Below are 15,526 nucleotides of genomic sequence, written 5' to 3'. Positions count from 1 at the left end.
TGGGAGCAGCGACGGTCTGTTGGGGGGTGTTCGTCTGATGCAGAAAGGCAGGGTGGCAGTGCTTCAGGCTTGTCGCTCGGATGGACGTTTGCTACCGGAGGTAACCGGCATCTACACTAGGTGTTTTTGCTGGTTCTCTGCGGCGGTATTATGTAACGGACCCTCGCGTGCACCAATTCACCAGCATCCCTGTGTCTACAGTAGTAGATGGCCTTCCCTTCCTTAAACTATGCGGGAAAGTATGCAGAAGGCAGGTATCTTATTTTGAGTTATTGCGGGTGTGAAGCCGCAGACACGAACAAACTACGCTAGCGGAGTCGCACTTGACAACCATTTTACAAGCCCAAGATAACCATAAGTACTGTTGGCTGCTTCGAAGACTCAGTACTTAACCCCAGAGGTACGCGAGTAAAATCGAAAGGAAAAAGAAAACCAAGCATAAAAGAACACCCGGGGACGTGCCTGCCCGCCAAGTATTGTTACGTAGTGGGTAAATGTTGGTCATCAGCGTCTTGAACTCCTGCTCGAGGTTCGGGTTATGTCTGCGAGCCGAAATTATACAATCTACCCTTGATACAAGCTGCGCGCAATTCCATGGGATCGACCCTTGGAGACTCAAGGAGTTCTTTGTACACCGCTTTGAGAGAGAATATCTCTCGAACTGTCATGCAGTTGAAGAACCCGTAGGCCATAAAGACAGATAGCGGAGGGTCCACATCCTGCGAGTGAACGAAGTGTCTGAGGCGCCACACACTGGGCCGCAGATGGTTGCGCTTGATTTTCATAAAGTCCTCGAAATGCAGGACTTTCTTGCGTTCGGGTCCAAGCCCCTTTTCATCCATCAACCCAATGAGGTTGTTGGATTGAAACGCGGTCCAAAACTCCGTGAAAGAGCATCTAGAGATGAGACTCCTATACACCCCGAGTAAGACCTCCTCGCCCTCGAGGCCACGACCGGTCACGGAACCGAACTCGAAATATAAGTCACTGCACAAGGGTAGACTAGGATTTGGATGGTACTCGTTCAGTAGCAGACCATAGAGCAAAAATGAGTTGCGTTTCTCCACTGGCACTGTGAATCCGAAATCTTGCATAGTGTCGTAGTCAAGGTAACCCAAACGGTACATCCAGCACGCGCGGACGAGGCAGTCAATCAAACGGCCCAAGGCGAGAACGTCTGACAGAAGCCTATGTCGAATGGAAACCTCAGAGCAAGAATTGATAAATATCTTGAGAGAGTACATATTTCGGATGGCATAGGCGTGATCAGCGAGAAGGCGCCGCTGGGTGGCTCTGTCGCCAACGGAAAGAATAGCATCAAGTTCGAGGATATGCTTCTGCGCAAGCTTCATGTGGTCGTCATGAGTAGCCTTTGAGTACAGACCGATGAAAGGGTCGTCACAGAAAGTTCTGTGTTCAAAATCATTATTCTGTGACAGTTGAGGGGTGTAATGTGGAATGCTGTCCAGGGATCCAGCAGCTTTGAACGCCTTCAAATTGTTGCGCAAGCAATCCACATAATGATCAAGGCGGGGTTGGTTATAGCGCAATAATTCCTCCCAGAGCTCCTTTTTGACCACAGATATATCTACGATGCAACTATCATCCAGCCTGATCTAGACAAAGAACAGGCGTACCATCATCCGTATCATCTGTAACTCCAGCAAATGATTCAGGGAGATGGGTGGTTGATACGATGGGTTTCATGAACTCGTCGTGCAGCAGGTTTTGCATTCTCTCTAACGCAGAATCGAGAGCTGTAACCATGTCGTCATGCAATCTATCCATGTCCGGAATAGACCACCGAGGGTAGATCTTTCCGTGACTCCCACGCGTTCTGAATGCAACGCCATTCAGAGCAAAGTGCTTGATGAAAGCAGCACAAAGGAGGCACGATAACTTGCTGCATCCGATATATGGGTACATCTCTCTGATGTTTTCACTATACGCGGTCTTGGTGATGTAAAGGATGAGCTGAAATTCGGCGTGAGTAGGAAGAGGTTTCCCAGAGAGCTTGCTCTGAAGCTGCTCGAACCGCAGTTCTGCCTTGATGACGTTCCACTCTTTGCTAATAAATTTCCTGACAGTGGTCGTATTCAGAGGCTGACCTAGATGTTGCATCGCATCCACCAAAGGGGGTAATTCGTATGAAAGAGAAACAAGGTTGGAGGTTCTCAATGAGAATAATAGATAGTTGGGCCAACCCCGGTATATGCAGTGCCGCTTCCATGAACATACTGAAGGCAAGATTCTAAACGGCCCAAAAACAGGATGTCCCTGAAGAGCTTATGCCTAACGGAAGTCTTTGAGCAAGAGTTGATAAGTGTCTGAAGTGATCTCATGCGGCGAATGGCGTAAGTCCGCTCCACGAGCCGACGTCGCCAGGCTCTGCCTTTGGTACAAAGGATATTGTCAAGTTCGAGAATACGCTCCTGGGCAAACCTCATGTAGGCGTCATGGGTGTCCGCCGAGTAAGGGCCAATACCGGGATCGTCACAGAAAGTGGTAGGTTCAAAGTTGCCGTATGGCGGAAACTGAGGGTCAGAGCTATAGGGAGGGATGCTATCCAGTGATCCAGCACTTTTGAATGCTTTCAAGTTGTCGCGCAAGCTATCTGCATAATGATCGATGCGAGGTTGGTTATAGTGTACTGACTCCTCCCAAAGCTTCTTTTTGACTTCGGATAAATCTAAGATGCCAGGAATCATCAGTTCAAATTCTCCTGTGGGGCACAGCAATGCACATACCTCTAATCTCATCATCCGCAGACGCCCCGATGGCAGCGAGCAGCTCCTGAAGTGTGCTACAGAACTTCTTATCGTGATTCTTGAAAGCAACATTACGAGCAATCAACAAGGAAATCTTGACGTCCCCATCGAGGCGTCGATCTCCTGACTGGCGCAATGCTACACAACAAACGTGCTTTCCACCCTTGTTTCGTGACATGATCTCCGCAAACCTGTCCAGAAAGTGCTGCTTGAGTTCGTCTTCTTTGCTATCCCCAACAAAGGGTTGGTTCCAGCGGTTATCAACGTCAACCTCTACTCCTTCATCCGCTTCCTCGTCGTTCGGTCCAAGCTGACCGCCGTTGCGTAGGGATAGCATGTTGATGAGGCTAATAAATTGTTTGTGGTCTTCCCACTGAAACTTGGCCATACCGATGGTATCCTCTCGAGGGAAAGAGACGATGAGCTGACTGGGTTGAGGGTTCGGTGAGATGACTAGCAGGATGCAGCGTGTCACGAGGTGCCAGATTGATGCCTATGGAAGCTTCCAGATGTCCACGAGTCTACCCAAATCTAGAACGAAACAACATATCTGAGGTGGAAGGGTAGCTGCAGGACGAGCGCAAGAACCTGCGTTACACACCGTTTGTCCCTGTGCACACGCTGCAGTGGTGGCTCTCCCTTAATGAAACGAGTCATCATACTCAGACTCAGGCACTGAAAATAGGCGCTCAGCGTCTTCCAGCAGGCCGTTCTGAAGAGTCGGCTGGACAGAGGAGCAGATAGAAGAATTTGCAAGCGGGGAAGAAGCCTCAGAAACTGGAGCGAAAAGTTGATGGCCGTCCCACCTGAGAACGGAGTTTGCGGGGAAGTGGGTAGTCTTGCTATTGTCTCCTTAGCATGCATGGTGGACTATAAGTTACCGTTCGTTGTGTCATTCTCTCCCCATCCTTTCGCCATGCCCTACGTCCAAATTAAACCACACAATGCAACCCCACCAAACGAAGAGCGAGCTCACTCAGGCAAAGCTCGGGTTCAGGAGTGATGGAAATGAGATGTTTGGTCCGGAGGAGAAAGCAGTGAACTCGGAGCAAACAGAGGACCCTAAGAATGTTAAGAACAGCAGAAACCGTGGATATATTCGAGGAGCGGCTGTTGAACACAGTATATTTTTGCTGGCTTCCACTTTGCTCATTCGTCTGTCCATTAATGGACCCTCGTGGATAGTAAGCCGTATCGACTTCGTTCATATTACTGCGCCGAGCCGGCTATCGTTCAAACGTTCATGGCCAGTGACCGCGCGTCCCTATCCTCGCACGTCCTCCCGGATCTAATGGCGGCTGTCACCTTACGTGGAATCGCCAATGCAAGAAATCCTAGGTCCCTTCGTACTGGTGTGCTTGGTATGCCTTATCCTCCCTCGGGTGAGTCCAAACCACACGCTGTTTCCGCTTGACGAATCGACGATTGGATACCTGCAATTTATAAATAAAATTTCTCGTGTGGGCGCGAGATGTCGAGGTGGACTCAGTCTACTAGGGGGAATCGTCGCTGGTTCGCACCATTCGTTAGCTACGGTAGCAAACAGTCAACCCTCCTTCCTCTTCCTAGACAATAGTACTACGAGCAAGTATCCTGAGGGTTGATATCTTTTGAGAGTGACTTCAGGCGTCAAACCGCGGACACAGACAAACTACATTGAAGTCACACAATCGACGCCGCGTACTACACCTCCCTCAACATCCATTTTACGTACCCAAGATGGCCATACGTAGTCGAGCCAGGATTGGCTAGTTCTACACAGGGTAAACTCGGCCCGGAAGGTACGTTAAACTTGAAGTAGAATCGAAAGGAAAGAGAAGGCAACCAAGAGCATGAGTATACCCCAAAGGCACGTAAATAGAATCGAAAGGAAAGCGAGGGCAACCAAGAGCTTGAGTGTGCCCCAAAGGCACCTAAATAGAATCGAAAGGAAAGAGAAAACCAAGAACATGAGTGTACTCCAAAGATTCGTAAATGAAACCGAAACGAAGAAGAGAACCAAGAACAAAAGAAAACTTGGGGACGCGACTGCCCACTGCGTATTGTTACGTAGTGGGTAAATGTTGGTCATCAGCGTCTTGAACCTCTGCTCGAGGTTCGGGTTATGTCTGCGAGCGAAATTGTATAGGTTACCCTTGATACAAGCCGCGTGCAATTCCATGGGGTCGACCCTTGGAGACTCGAGGAGCTCTTGATACACCTCTTTGAGAGAGAATACCTCTCCAACTGTAATGCAGTTGAAAAACCCGTAGTCCATAAAGACAGATAGCGGAGGGTCCACATCCTGCGAGTGAACGAAGTGTCTGAGGCGCCACACACTAGGCCGCGGATAGTTGCGCTTGATTTTCATAAAGTCCTCGAAATGCAGGACTTTCTTGCGTTCGGGTCCAAGCCCCTTTTCATCCATCAACCCAATGAGGTTGTTGGATTGAAACGCGGTCCAAAACTCCGTGAAAGAGCATCTAGAGATAAGACTCCTATACACCCCAGGTAAGACCTCCTCGCCCTCGAGGCCACGACCAGTCACGAAACCAAACTCGAAATATAAGTCATTGCACAAGGGCAGACTAGGATTTGGATGGTATTCGTTCAGTAACAGACCATAGAGCAGGAATGAGTTGCGTTTCTCCACCGGTACCAATTGGTGGAATTCCCTGCCCCTATCCGCCGGTTTGAGATACGGCCTGGCAATCTTCAGGAGCTCGAGGTTGGGGGGTCCGCTTCGTGAGTTGAACACGCCGAAGGTCTTATGGAACCATCGATAACACTCGCTGTGACGATTCTCCGGAATCGCTTCATACTTGGCCATTATATTTTCTGTCAACGTGCCTTCCTTTTGCCACTTACGCAACTCCCGGCTTTCAACTCCCAGAGAAAGGGTGAGGCCAACATACAGGCCAAAGAGTCTCTCTACATCGTAGACCGACGAACACTTTGTGAATCCGAAATCTTGCCGAGTGTCGTCATCAAGGTAACCCAACCAGAGTGTCCGGCAGGCCCGAACGAGGTGGTCGGCAGTGTCGGGTCGACCCATGGCGCACTCGGAAGTATGTCCATAGTAGCACTCGTTCTCGCAGCGTTCGCTGCACATCCATGGGCCACGACATCTAGAGCATTTCCTTGCTGTCTCTCGCTCGCAATGTCTACATTCACCGGAGAGCCCAGGGGTTTTGCGATGCTCAAGAGCTCTGAGTGCATCGCGGGTTCCCACTTCGACTGGACCAAAATTCCTACAAATAACACAGTTGGCACTCACGATTGGTTGCGCAACAGGAGTACGCACCTGATCAAATTCTCCGGTGCACCTGCCCTGAGGAAATCGAACTCACGTTGAGCAGCCGGATTTCGGTGATATTGACGCATGAAAGGTGGTTGGGGATTACAATCCGTAACTCCAGCCGGTGACTCGGCAACATGAGCAGCTATCATCACAGGCATCATCATCTCGCGGATGAGGAGGTTCAGCATCCTGATCAACGCAGCGTGGAGGAAAGCAACAATGTCTTCGCACAACCCATCCATATCCGGGATGGACCACAGCGTGTAAATCTTCCCGTGACTGCCACGAGTCGTGAACGTAACGCCATGGTGATTAAAAGACTCCAGGAACGCTGCGCAGAGAAAGCAGGACAACTTGCTGCATCCAATATATGGGTATACTTCCCTGTTCACGGTGTCGATATCCACCGTCCTTATGATATGAAAGACGAGTTGAAGTTCCGCATGGGTTGGGAGATGTTTCCGAGAAATGGTATCTTGAAGCTGCTTGAAAGCGCGTTCCGCACTGATGACGTCCAACTTTTCGCTGATGAATTTCTTCACTGAGGTTGGATTCAAGGTCTGACCAAAGAATTCCATCGCATTTGCCAAAGGCGGCAAAGCGGCTGGACAGTTACGAGGTGCCGGGCTCTTCACAAAAATGATGGATAGATGTGCAAATCCGGGAACATTGAGCGCCGCTTCCACGAGTGTATAATAGCAGGACATCAGATGACCCAAGAAGAGGATGTCCGAGAGAAGCCTATGCCCGGCGGAGAAGTTGGGGCAGGAATTGATAAGTATCCTGAGAGATTTCGCACGTCGGACGGAATAGGTGTGCTCAGCGAGTAGGCGTCGCTGAGTGGCTCTGTCTCCAGTGCAAAGAATGGTATCCAGTTCGAGGATATGCTTCTGTGCAAGTTTCATGTAGTCGTCATGAGTAGCCTCTGAGTAAGGACCAACACAAGATTCGTCCCAGAAGGTTCTCTGTTCAGAATAATCACTCTGTGGCTGAGGGGTGTAAAGGGGAATGCTGTCCAGGGATCCGGCGGCTTTGAATGCCTTCAAATTGTCGCGCAACCTATCCGCATAAAAATCAAGTCGAGGTTGGTAAAAACGTAGCAATTCCTCCCAAAGCTCCTGCTTGACCGCAGATATATCTGGGACGCACGTATCATCAAGTCTGATCTGAAGGCGGAAAATAACGGGCGTACCGTTTTGTTCTTCGTAAACCGATGCGCCGATAGCGGCAAGCAGCTTTTCAAGCCTGCGACGGAATTTTTCATCCACATGCTCGAAATTAACATCACGAGCAACAAAGAGGGAAATCTTGACGTCCCCGTTGAGGCATTGATCTCTGGACTCGCGGAGCGCTACAGAGCAGACATGTTTCCTGCTCTTAAATCTCAACATTATCTCCGCGAACCTGTCCAAGAAGCGCTGCTTGAATTCGTCTTCCTTACCACTCCAAACAGTTGAGTCGTCCCCACAAAGTTTATCGTCTTCGTGTTCCTCTTCCTCCTTGTTGCTCGGTTGGAGTTGGCCACCGTTGCGCAGAGATAGCAAGTTAACTAGGCTAATGAATTGTTCAGGGTTGTAGAACTGAAACTTGGCCATACTGGTTGGGTCCTATCGGGGGAATCGACGAGAGAACCAGAAGAACGCCGTGAGTCAGAATATATGTATGGAACGCCGCGTGGAAGTTTCCATGTGGTCCCATGAGATCTAGAATCGAACCACACACCTGCGGCGAAAGTTCAATGAATCAACTACGCCGTGTATATGGACTTACGGCGGAAACTGTCACTGGACGCATACCGAAATGGCCTGCATCCCCGTTGAAGAATGTAGATTGTCCTCAGCACCGGGGGACGGCGTAGCCGCCGGAGACCTTGCTTCCATCGGGGTAGATGTAATGGGCAAGGTTGTCCATACGTACCCTTCAATGAGCCATATACAGATTTATTGCCTGCGCCATACGAGTGTGTAGGGGGATAGCTGTTAGTGACTGGGTGCTTAGGCGTGTGTTTGGTGGTGTGTAATGTTCTGCACGCAGGGCTTACGCGGGCCCGGCCGTTGCGGAGCCGGCACACGGAGTAGTTGAGCGTCGAACGGCTATTAAGGTAACTATGCGAGTTCTACCCCAAGAGTGTACAGGTACCGACTGGTATAATACAGAGCAGACAATAGAATAGTACAGGGACGCAACCTCCAATCCTCACAGGACTTCTCGATTGTACAGGGCAGAAGCAAACCAGGCCATCAAGCCCAGCCATTACTTTTTCACGTGGACGATACGAACATTTTGTTGACCCAAGGTAGACATCATATTTTGAGCGACTTCAGCCGTCAAACCATGGATCTCGACGCGTTCCGCGCACATGCCAGCCCATTCAACGTTGCCGGGGAGTGGATAGGAGTTGGTCATCAACCTCTTGAACCTCTGCTCGAGATTCGGCTTATGTCTACGAAGGAAATCGTACAGTTTTCCTTTGATACAAGCCGCATGCAACTCCATGGGGTCGACCATTGCCAACAGCTCCTTATACACTCCTTTCAAAGAGAATTTTTCTTCAACTGTTTTGCAGTTGAAAAATCCATAGTCCACAGTGACATATCGCGGAGGATCCACATTTGGGGAGTGAACGAAGAGTCTGAGGTGCCACACAGTAGGACACCAATCGTTGCCTTTGATCTTCATGAAGGCCTCGAAATGCTGAACTTTCTTGCGTTCCGGTTCAAGCCCTTTTGCATCCATCAACGCGACGAGGTTGTTGGATTGAAATGCAGTCCAAAACTCCGTAAAAGTGCACTCGGGAATGAGTTTCCTGTATACCCAGGGTAACACCTGTTCGCCTTGGGAGCCACGGCCAGTTACGAAGCCGAACTCAAAGTAGAGCTCTTTGCAGATCGTGTCAGGCTCGATAGAGGGATTTGGGTGGTATCCGTTCAAAAGCAGGGCATACAGTATGAACGACTTGCGTTTCGCTTCTGGGACCAACTGGTGGGGATCTTTCTCCCTATCCGTTGGGTCGAGGTATGGTCTGGCGACCGCCAAAATGTCGGGGGTTGCGCCTCGCGAGTTAAAGGTGTGCAGATTCTCACGGAACCATGGATAGTACCCGCCACGATGGCGTTCGGGTATGGCCTCGTATTTTGCTGTGATGTTTTCCGTCAGCGTGCCTTCTGTTTGCCACTTGTGCAATTCACGGGTTCCAACTCCCATACGGGTAAGGCCGACATAAAGACCAAAGAGTTTCTGCACATCGTAAACCGATGCAAACTTCGCGAATCCGAAATCTTCCTTGGTGTCTTCATCAAGGTCATCCAACCAGTCCGTCCAACACGCCCGGACGAGGTAGTCGGCAGTATCAAGAGGCCGACCTATGGCACACTTGAAAGTATGTCCATGGTAGTCCCACTCGTTCTCGCAGCGTTCACTGCACAGCCACGGCCCACGACATTTAGAGCATTTCCTCCCAGTCTCGCGTTCGCAGTTTTCGCATTCTCCAGAAAGCTCTGGAGTTTTTGAACGCTCTAAGGCAATCAGTACATCATAGGTCTCGACTTCTTCGACTGGGTCAAAATTCCTACACATTACATGGTTGGTACTCATGGGTGACTGCAGAACCAGACCAATTACCTAGCTAAAATTTTGGGTGCATTTGCACTGAGGGAATCGAATTCACGTTGAGCAGCCAGAGTTTTGTGATATTGATGGACCAAGGATGATTGGAGGTTATAGTCCGTAACTGCAGCCGTTGATTCGGCGACATGAGAAGCTACCGTAATAGGCTTGATCATCTCGCGAACAAGGAGGTTCCGCGTCTTCTTCAGCGCGGAATGGAGGGCGGCGACCATATCTTCACAAAGCCCATCCATGTCCGGGATGGACCACAACGTGTAAATCTTGCTGTGACTTCCGCGAGTCCTGAACGTAAACCCATCGTGATCAAAGGACTCGAGGAAAGCTGTACAAAGAAAGCAGGATAACTTGCTGCATCCGATGTACGGGTATGTTTCCCTGCTCATGGTCTTCACGTCAACCGTCCTTGTCATATAAAGAACGAGCTGAAGCTCCGCATGGGTGTGGAGATGCTTGCGAGAGAGATTGTTCTGAATTTGTTTAAAATTTCGTTCTGCACTGATGACGCTTGACTTCGGGTTAATGAATCTCTTAACCGAGCTCGGATTCGAGCTCTGACCCAGGTATTTCATTGCATCTGGCAAAGAGGGCAAAGTGGCCGGACAGACGCGAGGTGGAAGGTTCTTCACAAGAACGATAGATAGACGAGCAAATCCGGTAATGTTGCGCGCCGCTTCCACGAGTGTGTAATAGCAGGACCTTAGGCGGCCCAAGAAGAGGATGTCCGAGAGAAGCCTACGCCCAACGGAGGCTTTGGGACAGGAATCGATATATATCCTGAGCGATTTCATATGTCGGATGGAATAGGTATGCTCAGCGAGCAGGCGTTGTTGGGTGGCTCTGTCACCAGCGGAAAGAATAGTATCAAGTTCGAGGATATGCTTCTGTGCAAGCTTCATATAGTCGTCATGAGTAGCCTCCGAGTACGGACCGATACAAGAGTCGTCACAGAAAGTTGCGTGTTCAGAATCATCATTCTGTGGTGGCTGAGGAGTGTAATAAGGGATGGTGTCCTGGGATCCAGCAGCTTTGAATGCTTTCAAATTGTCGTGCAAGCTATCCGCATAGAGCCCCAGACGAGGTTGGTTGTAACGCACTAGCTCCTCCCACAGCTGCTGTTCAATTGCGTGTGGGCCTACGATGCACGCATGATCAGTTCAAGGGCTGTCACGAACGACACTAACGTGCATACTGATTGTGTCATCGTACACGGAAGCACCAATGGCCGCGAGTAGCCTTTCAAGAGTGCGAAAGAATTTCGCATCCTGCTCGTTGAAAGTGTCATTACGGGCAACCAGCAGCGAAATCCTGACGTCCTCGTCGAGGTGTCGGTCCCCCGACTCCCGGAGTGCTACACAACAAACATGTTTTCCCCCCTTGTCTCTTGACAGAATCTCCGCGAACCTGTCCAGAAAGCGTTCCTTGAGCTCGTCTTCCTTGCTATCCCCAGTATCCGAATTGCCTCCGTTGAAGTCAACGTCAACCCCGACGTCTTCGTCTTTTGACGTATTTCCCGGTCCAAGCTGTCCGCCATTGCGTAGAGACAACAGATTCGTTAGGCTGATGAATTGTTCGAGATTTTCCCACTGAAACCTGGCCATGTCGGTTGAGTCCTCTCGAGAACGTCAGACGATGGGTTGACTGGGTTGAGGGGACTCAATGAAATAGCAACCAGCAGGATGCAGCGTGTCAGAATACAATAGATTGACGCCCGAAGAAGTTTCCATGGGTCCCATGAGGCGACCCAAGATCTGGAAACCAACCACACATGTAAAGGAGTTCCATTGACTGCGCTGTGTATATGGACTTGTCGGACATCTTGAAATGACTTCCCTCCTTGTTAAAATCCGAAAACTGCAGATCGTCCTCAGTTGTGAACAGCTACTGCAGAACCGGAGAATTTGAAAGTCGTACCTCAGATAGCATCTCTTCAACATTCCCGACGTCGTCACCTAGTCTCCCGTTATAGGCAGACCCCAAAGACTCGACAGACGACAATTGTTTTGCGAAAGAAAGGAGGCGAGAGGTGCATATGAACCTGCAGTACAGGCTGTCGGACAACCTTTCCAATTTGAACTGTAATGCTCGCACTCGAACGGGGACTCTGAAGCCTCGGCCTCCCACGGTGGATGTCCGTTTCCACTGAAGAAACGAGGATTTGATCGGACGTGAGTGATCATGCTTTCGTTTTCTTGACGACTGGTTTGGTGTGGATGTTGTACTGTGGCAAATGGCACATCCTTCCTACCCTCTCGATGAGATCGTGGATACTCGTAGCAACTTCGTACGTCTTCCTCGACTTCACTTGCGGCGACCTCGGTATCCAAGTTTGAGTGAAACATAGTCACAGGAGACACCAATCGTCGTCGTCATCGTCTACATCGCGAACACAAACTACAAACTGCCGCAAAAAGAGTCTCATAACATACACCGTGTATTGCAACTTCATTGACATCCATTTTGCACATGGAGCACACGTACAATCAACGCGGAAGCCATATAAATAGAAACGCAAGAAAAGAAAAGAAGAAGAGAGCCAAAAACAAAAGAAAACTTGGGGGTTCGACTTCATCCGGTGCACCGGCACCTACCCCCTTGATATCGCTAGGTATCGTGTAAATGTTGGTCATTAGCCCCTTGAACTTCTGCTCAAGCAAAGGTTCACGTTGACGAGCAAAGTCATACAGCTTTCCCTTGATGCAAGCCGCATGCAAATCCATGGGGTCGACCGTTGGAGACTCGAGCAGCTTTCCATATATCTCTTTAAGAGAATTTGTTTCTTTGACTGTCTTGCAGTTGAAAAACCCATAGTCCGCAGTGACTTGTAGTGGAGTATCTATATCTGGAGATCTAACGAGGAGTCGGAGGTGCCACACAGTGGGACACCAATCGCCGCGCTTGATCTTCAAGAACACCTCCAGATGCTGAACTTTGCTGCGCGCTCCTTTAAGCCCCTTCGCGTCCATCAGCGTGATGAGGTTCTTGGATTCGAATGCAGTCCAAAACTCCGTGAAAGAGCATTTGGAGATGAAACTTCTGTACACCTTCGGTAGCACCTGCTCGCCCTCGGAGCTGCGACCAGTTACGAAACCGAACTGGAAATACAGGTCCTTGCAGGCCGTGTCAAACTGACAAGCTTTGGGGTCGTTTCCGTTCAACAGCATAGCGTACAGCACAAATGACTTGCGCTTCGCCTCTGGCACTAGGTGACGGAGCTCCTTCTTCCTATCTTCGGGGTCGAGGTATGATCTGGCAACCTTCAGGAAGTCGGGAAATTCGTGTTGCGGATTAGAGACGCCCCAGTTACCACGGAACCATACGGGGCACTCGTCACGAACGTGTCTGGGCATCACTTCGTGCTTGGCCACGATAATTCCTCTCAGCCCGTTTTCCACTTCTAATTCATACAACCTCCGACTTCCAACCCCCAAACCCCTAGCGTCTCCACTGGGGTCACGCAATAACCCTCCCGGAGAGGCCTGAACAAACCCGTGAGCAGTGTCGAGAGGTCGACCTATCACGGAATTGGAAGCATGTCTATAGTAGTCCGGCTCGTCAGAGTTCACTGCGCAACCACAGGCCATGGCATTTGGAGCTTTGCGTCGAAATTTCAGACGTGGCTTCTTCACATTCTTCGGAAACCTTTGAAATCCTGGCAGGTTCAGAAGCCCCGTCTGCATTGCAAATCCCCAATCCTCTAACCAGATCAGAACTAGTAAGTACAACAGTCAGTATCCATGACCGGCACTTAACGCGGGCACCCACCTGGCAGGGTTCTCGAATGCATCAGTGCTTGAGGAACCAACTTCGCGCTGGGCAGGCGGATATTTATGGTGTTGATGAGTGAAAGACGACTGGTTGTCATGAACTGTAAATCCAGCAGATAATTTGGGGGTATAAGTAGCTGATGTGAGAGGTTTGAACATCTCATGGAGAAGAGATTCCCGCATTTTTTTCACTGCGGAATCGAGAGCAGTGACCGTATCGTCACGAAGTCCATCCATGTCTGGGATGGACTACAGCGTGTAGATCTTCCCGTGACCTCCACGAGTCCTGAACATACTGCCGTGGTGACGAAAGGAATTGAAGAAAGCGGCACAGAGAAAGCAGGACAACTTACTGCAACCGATATACGGGCATAACCTCGAGGTCTGCTATTTCTGCGAACGCCTCTGTGTGCTAACGACGCTTGAATTTCTGCTGATGACATTCCTCACTGAGAGTGGGTTCAAATCCCGCCAAAGAATTTCATTGCATCAGTCAATGGGGGAAGAGTGGACGGACAGACGCGAGGCCGGAGGTTCTTCACAAGAACAATGGTCAGTTGGGCGAATTCTGGAATCTTGAGAGCAGCATTCACGAGCATATAATAGCACGACCTTAGACGGTCCGAGGAACGGATATCCAAGAGCCTATGCCCGGCAGAAACCTTCGGGAAGGAAAGGAGGAATATCCAAAGAGATCGCATTCGCCGAATGGAGTGGGTACATTCAGTCAGGCGGCGTCGTTTAGCTGTACTATCGCCTGAGCAAAGAATGTTATCTGGTTCAAGAATACGCTCCTGGACAACCTTCATGTAGGCCTCGTGAGTTGCCTCTGAGTAAGGTCCGATGCGATGGTCGTCGCAGAAGGTTCTGCACTCGGAGTCATTATAAGAAAGGATGCTGTCCAGAGATCCACTAGTCTTGAACACTCGCAAATGTGTGCATAGCCTATTCGCGTCCTTATCGAGGCGAGGTTGGTTGTAGCACACCAACTCCTTCCAAAGTTCCGTGCGCTTGACCTCACGGATACTACCTACAACATGAGTCGAAGATCTGTGGGGCATGATAACGGGGCATACTGTCTGTTTCTTCCTGCACGGACGCGCCGATATCAGCGAGCAGCCTTTCAAGCTTGCCACAAAATATCACATCCAGCTTCTGGAAACCGTGATTGCGAGCAACCAGCAAGGATGTCTTGACACCCTCGCCAGGGTATCGACTGGCTGACTACTGGGGTGTTGCACAACAAACGTATCCGTTGTCTCTCGACATGATCTCCGCGAACCTGTCCAGAAAATGTTGCTCGAGTTCGTCTTCCTTGCCATCCCAAGCAGCTTGGTCGTCCCCACAGACGTCGATGTCTTCGTGATCCTCTTCTTTCCCGGTTGGAGTTGGCCATCGTTGCGTAGGGATAGCAAGTTGACCAAACTGATAAATTGCTCAAGGTTTTCCCACTGAAACCTGGTCATACTGACAGAGCCCCCTCGACAGAGTCAATCGGGGGGCTGGCTAGGGACTCGATAAGATCGTGTTAGAAGACTCAGCGGATTGACACCAGCGGGGGTTTTCGTGGGTCACCAAAATCTACACTATTTAGTATCAATCGGCGCATCCCGCCCGCATCTACGGCGAACGGGCGATCATTCGAGCGTGGGTGACTACAGCTGCAAGAGGTATTAATGAGTGCAACACGACAGCATTGGATCTCAGTGTTGGCCATTTTGACATTGGCCTGTAGCGTCGGACCGGCGATCGTTCCTGGCCATTCGAGATGCCGTAGGTATTCGAATTCCCTCAGGGAATATAGCACGCTGGTGGTGAATGTTCTTGTGCCCATCCGTCTCCCTGAATTTAATGGCAGGTGTCGCCTTGCATGCAACAGCCTGGGTTCCTTCGAATTGTTGCCGGAAGAATGTCTTTCTCACAAATCCGGCATCCCTGTATGCATTCGTTCGTGGTCACTGCCACGGGTATTCGAATATCCAATAGATTGATGCCCGTAGAAGTTTCCATTGATGCCCGTAGAAGTTTCCATAGATCCCATGAAGCGACTCCAAGAACCAGAACCGAACCACACACGTAAGGGAGTT

The 15,526-nt window shown here is 50.1% G+C and overlaps 6 protein-coding genes across 6 annotated transcripts; all 6 read right to left on the bottom strand.

Moving 5' to 3' along the window:
- Positions 1-241: 241 nt before the first annotated feature.
- On the bottom strand, positions 242-2,503 carry F5J12DRAFT_414099 (uncharacterized protein). The gene is made up of 2 exons (XM_051739306.1): positions 1,638-2,503; positions 242-1,588 (listed from the first exon to the last, which is right to left on the bottom strand). The coding sequence occupies exons 1-2, from the start codon at positions 2,119-2,121 to the stop codon at positions 537-539; spliced, it is 1,536 nt and encodes a 511-aa protein (XP_051596160.1). The 5' UTR covers positions 2,122-2,503; the 3' UTR covers positions 242-536.
- Positions 1,764-3,418, bottom strand: F5J12DRAFT_414130 (uncharacterized protein). The gene is made up of 3 exons (XM_051739307.1): positions 3,370-3,418; positions 2,748-3,318; positions 1,764-2,689 (listed from the first exon to the last, which is right to left on the bottom strand). Exons 2-3 carry the CDS (start codon positions 3,154-3,156, stop codon positions 2,175-2,177), a joined length of 924 nt encoding a protein of 307 aa, XP_051596159.1. The 5' UTR covers positions 3,157-3,318; positions 3,370-3,418; the 3' UTR covers positions 1,764-2,174.
- A 1,119-nt stretch (positions 3,419-4,537) lies between these two features.
- F5J12DRAFT_414077 (uncharacterized protein) lies at positions 4,538-8,090 on the bottom strand. Its single transcript, XM_051739305.1, has 4 exons — positions 7,819-8,090; positions 7,241-7,751; positions 6,052-7,186; positions 4,538-5,998 (listed from the first exon to the last, which is right to left on the bottom strand). Exons 2-4 carry the CDS (start codon positions 7,641-7,643, stop codon positions 4,555-4,557), a joined length of 2,982 nt encoding a protein of 993 aa, XP_051596158.1. The 5' UTR covers positions 7,644-7,751; positions 7,819-8,090; the 3' UTR covers positions 4,538-4,554.
- Positions 8,091-8,261: 171 nt separating this feature from the next.
- F5J12DRAFT_414025 (uncharacterized protein) lies at positions 8,262-11,744 on the bottom strand. The gene is made up of 4 exons (XM_051739304.1): positions 11,587-11,744; positions 10,865-11,526; positions 9,670-10,807; positions 8,262-9,616 (listed from the first exon to the last, which is right to left on the bottom strand). Exons 2-4 carry the CDS (start codon positions 11,271-11,273, stop codon positions 8,302-8,304), a joined length of 2,862 nt encoding a protein of 953 aa, XP_051596157.1. The 5' UTR covers positions 11,274-11,526; positions 11,587-11,744; the 3' UTR covers positions 8,262-8,301.
- Positions 11,745-13,722, bottom strand: F5J12DRAFT_414024 (uncharacterized protein). Its single transcript, XM_051739303.1, has 2 exons — positions 13,438-13,722; positions 11,745-13,384 (listed from the first exon to the last, which is right to left on the bottom strand). The coding sequence occupies exons 1-2, from the start codon at positions 13,601-13,603 to the stop codon at positions 12,156-12,158; spliced, it is 1,395 nt and encodes a 464-aa protein (XP_051596156.1). The 5' UTR covers positions 13,604-13,722; the 3' UTR covers positions 11,745-12,155.
- Positions 13,723-13,900: 178 nt separating this feature from the next.
- Positions 13,901-15,322, bottom strand: F5J12DRAFT_962446 (uncharacterized protein; the record flags this gene model as incomplete). Its single annotated transcript, XM_051749952.1, has 3 exons — positions 14,722-15,322; positions 14,516-14,659; positions 13,901-14,469 (listed from the first exon to the last, which is right to left on the bottom strand). The coding sequence occupies exons 1-3, from the start codon at positions 14,903-14,905 to the stop codon at positions 13,901-13,903; spliced, it is 897 nt and encodes a 298-aa protein (XP_051596155.1). The 5' UTR covers positions 14,906-15,322.
- Positions 15,323-15,526: the final 204 nt, after the last annotated feature.

Source organism: Pisolithus orientalis, assembly GCF_024613125.1.
Source record: "Pisolithus orientalis strain OTSU chromosome Unknown F5J12scaffold_42, whole genome shotgun sequence".
Lineage (NCBI taxonomy): Eukaryota > Fungi > Basidiomycota > Agaricomycetes > Boletales > Pisolithaceae > Pisolithus > Pisolithus orientalis.
Note: the sequence above shows the minus strand (reverse complement) of the source record. Positions and strands in the feature narration are given on the sequence as shown.

Excerpts from the sequence above, each read along its gene's own strand:
- F5J12DRAFT_414099 (XM_051739306.1), bottom strand. The coding sequence starts at position 2,121 with ATGCAACATCTAGGTCAGCCTCTGAATACGACCACTGTCAGGAAATTT. Across the intron at positions 1,589-1,637 it reads TACAGATGATACGGATGATG|ATATATCTGTGGTCAAAAAG; the intron begins GTACGCCTGTTC and ends GTTGCATCGTAG.
- F5J12DRAFT_414130 (XM_051739307.1), bottom strand. The coding sequence starts at position 3,156 with ATGGCCAAGTTTCAGTGGGAAGACCACAAACAATTTATTAGCCTCATC. Across the intron at positions 2,690-2,747 it reads TGCGGATGATGAGATTAGAG|ATTTATCCGAAGTCAAAAAG; the intron begins GTATGTGCATTG and ends CTGGCATCTTAG.
- F5J12DRAFT_414077 (XM_051739305.1), bottom strand. The coding sequence starts at position 7,643 with ATGGCCAAGTTTCAGTTCTACAACCCTGAACAATTCATTAGCCTAGTT. Across the intron at positions 7,187-7,240 it reads GGTTTACGAAGAACAAAACG|ATATATCTGCGGTCAAGCAG; the intron begins GTACGCCCGTTA and ends CGTGCGTCCCAG. Across the intron at positions 5,999-6,051 it reads GCACCGGAGAATTTGATCAG|GAATTTTGGTCCAGTCGAAG; the intron begins GTGCGTACTCCT and ends TGTTATTTGTAG.
- F5J12DRAFT_414025 (XM_051739304.1), bottom strand. The coding sequence starts at position 11,273 with ATGGCCAGGTTTCAGTGGGAAAATCTCGAACAATTCATCAGCCTAACG. Across the intron at positions 10,808-10,864 it reads CGTGTACGATGACACAATCA|GCCCACACGCAATTGAACAG; the intron begins GTATGCACGTTA and ends CGTGCATCGTAG. Across the intron at positions 9,617-9,669 it reads GCACCCAAAATTTTAGCTAG|GAATTTTGACCCAGTCGAAG; the intron begins GTAATTGGTCTG and ends TGTAATGTGTAG.
- F5J12DRAFT_414024 (XM_051739303.1), bottom strand. The coding sequence starts at position 13,603 with ATGAGATGTTCAAACCTCTCACATCAGCTACTTATACCCCCAAATTAT. Across the intron at positions 13,385-13,437 it reads GCATTCGAGAACCCTGCCAG|TTCTGATCTGGTTAGAGGAT; the intron begins GTGGGTGCCCGC and ends TGTACTTACTAG.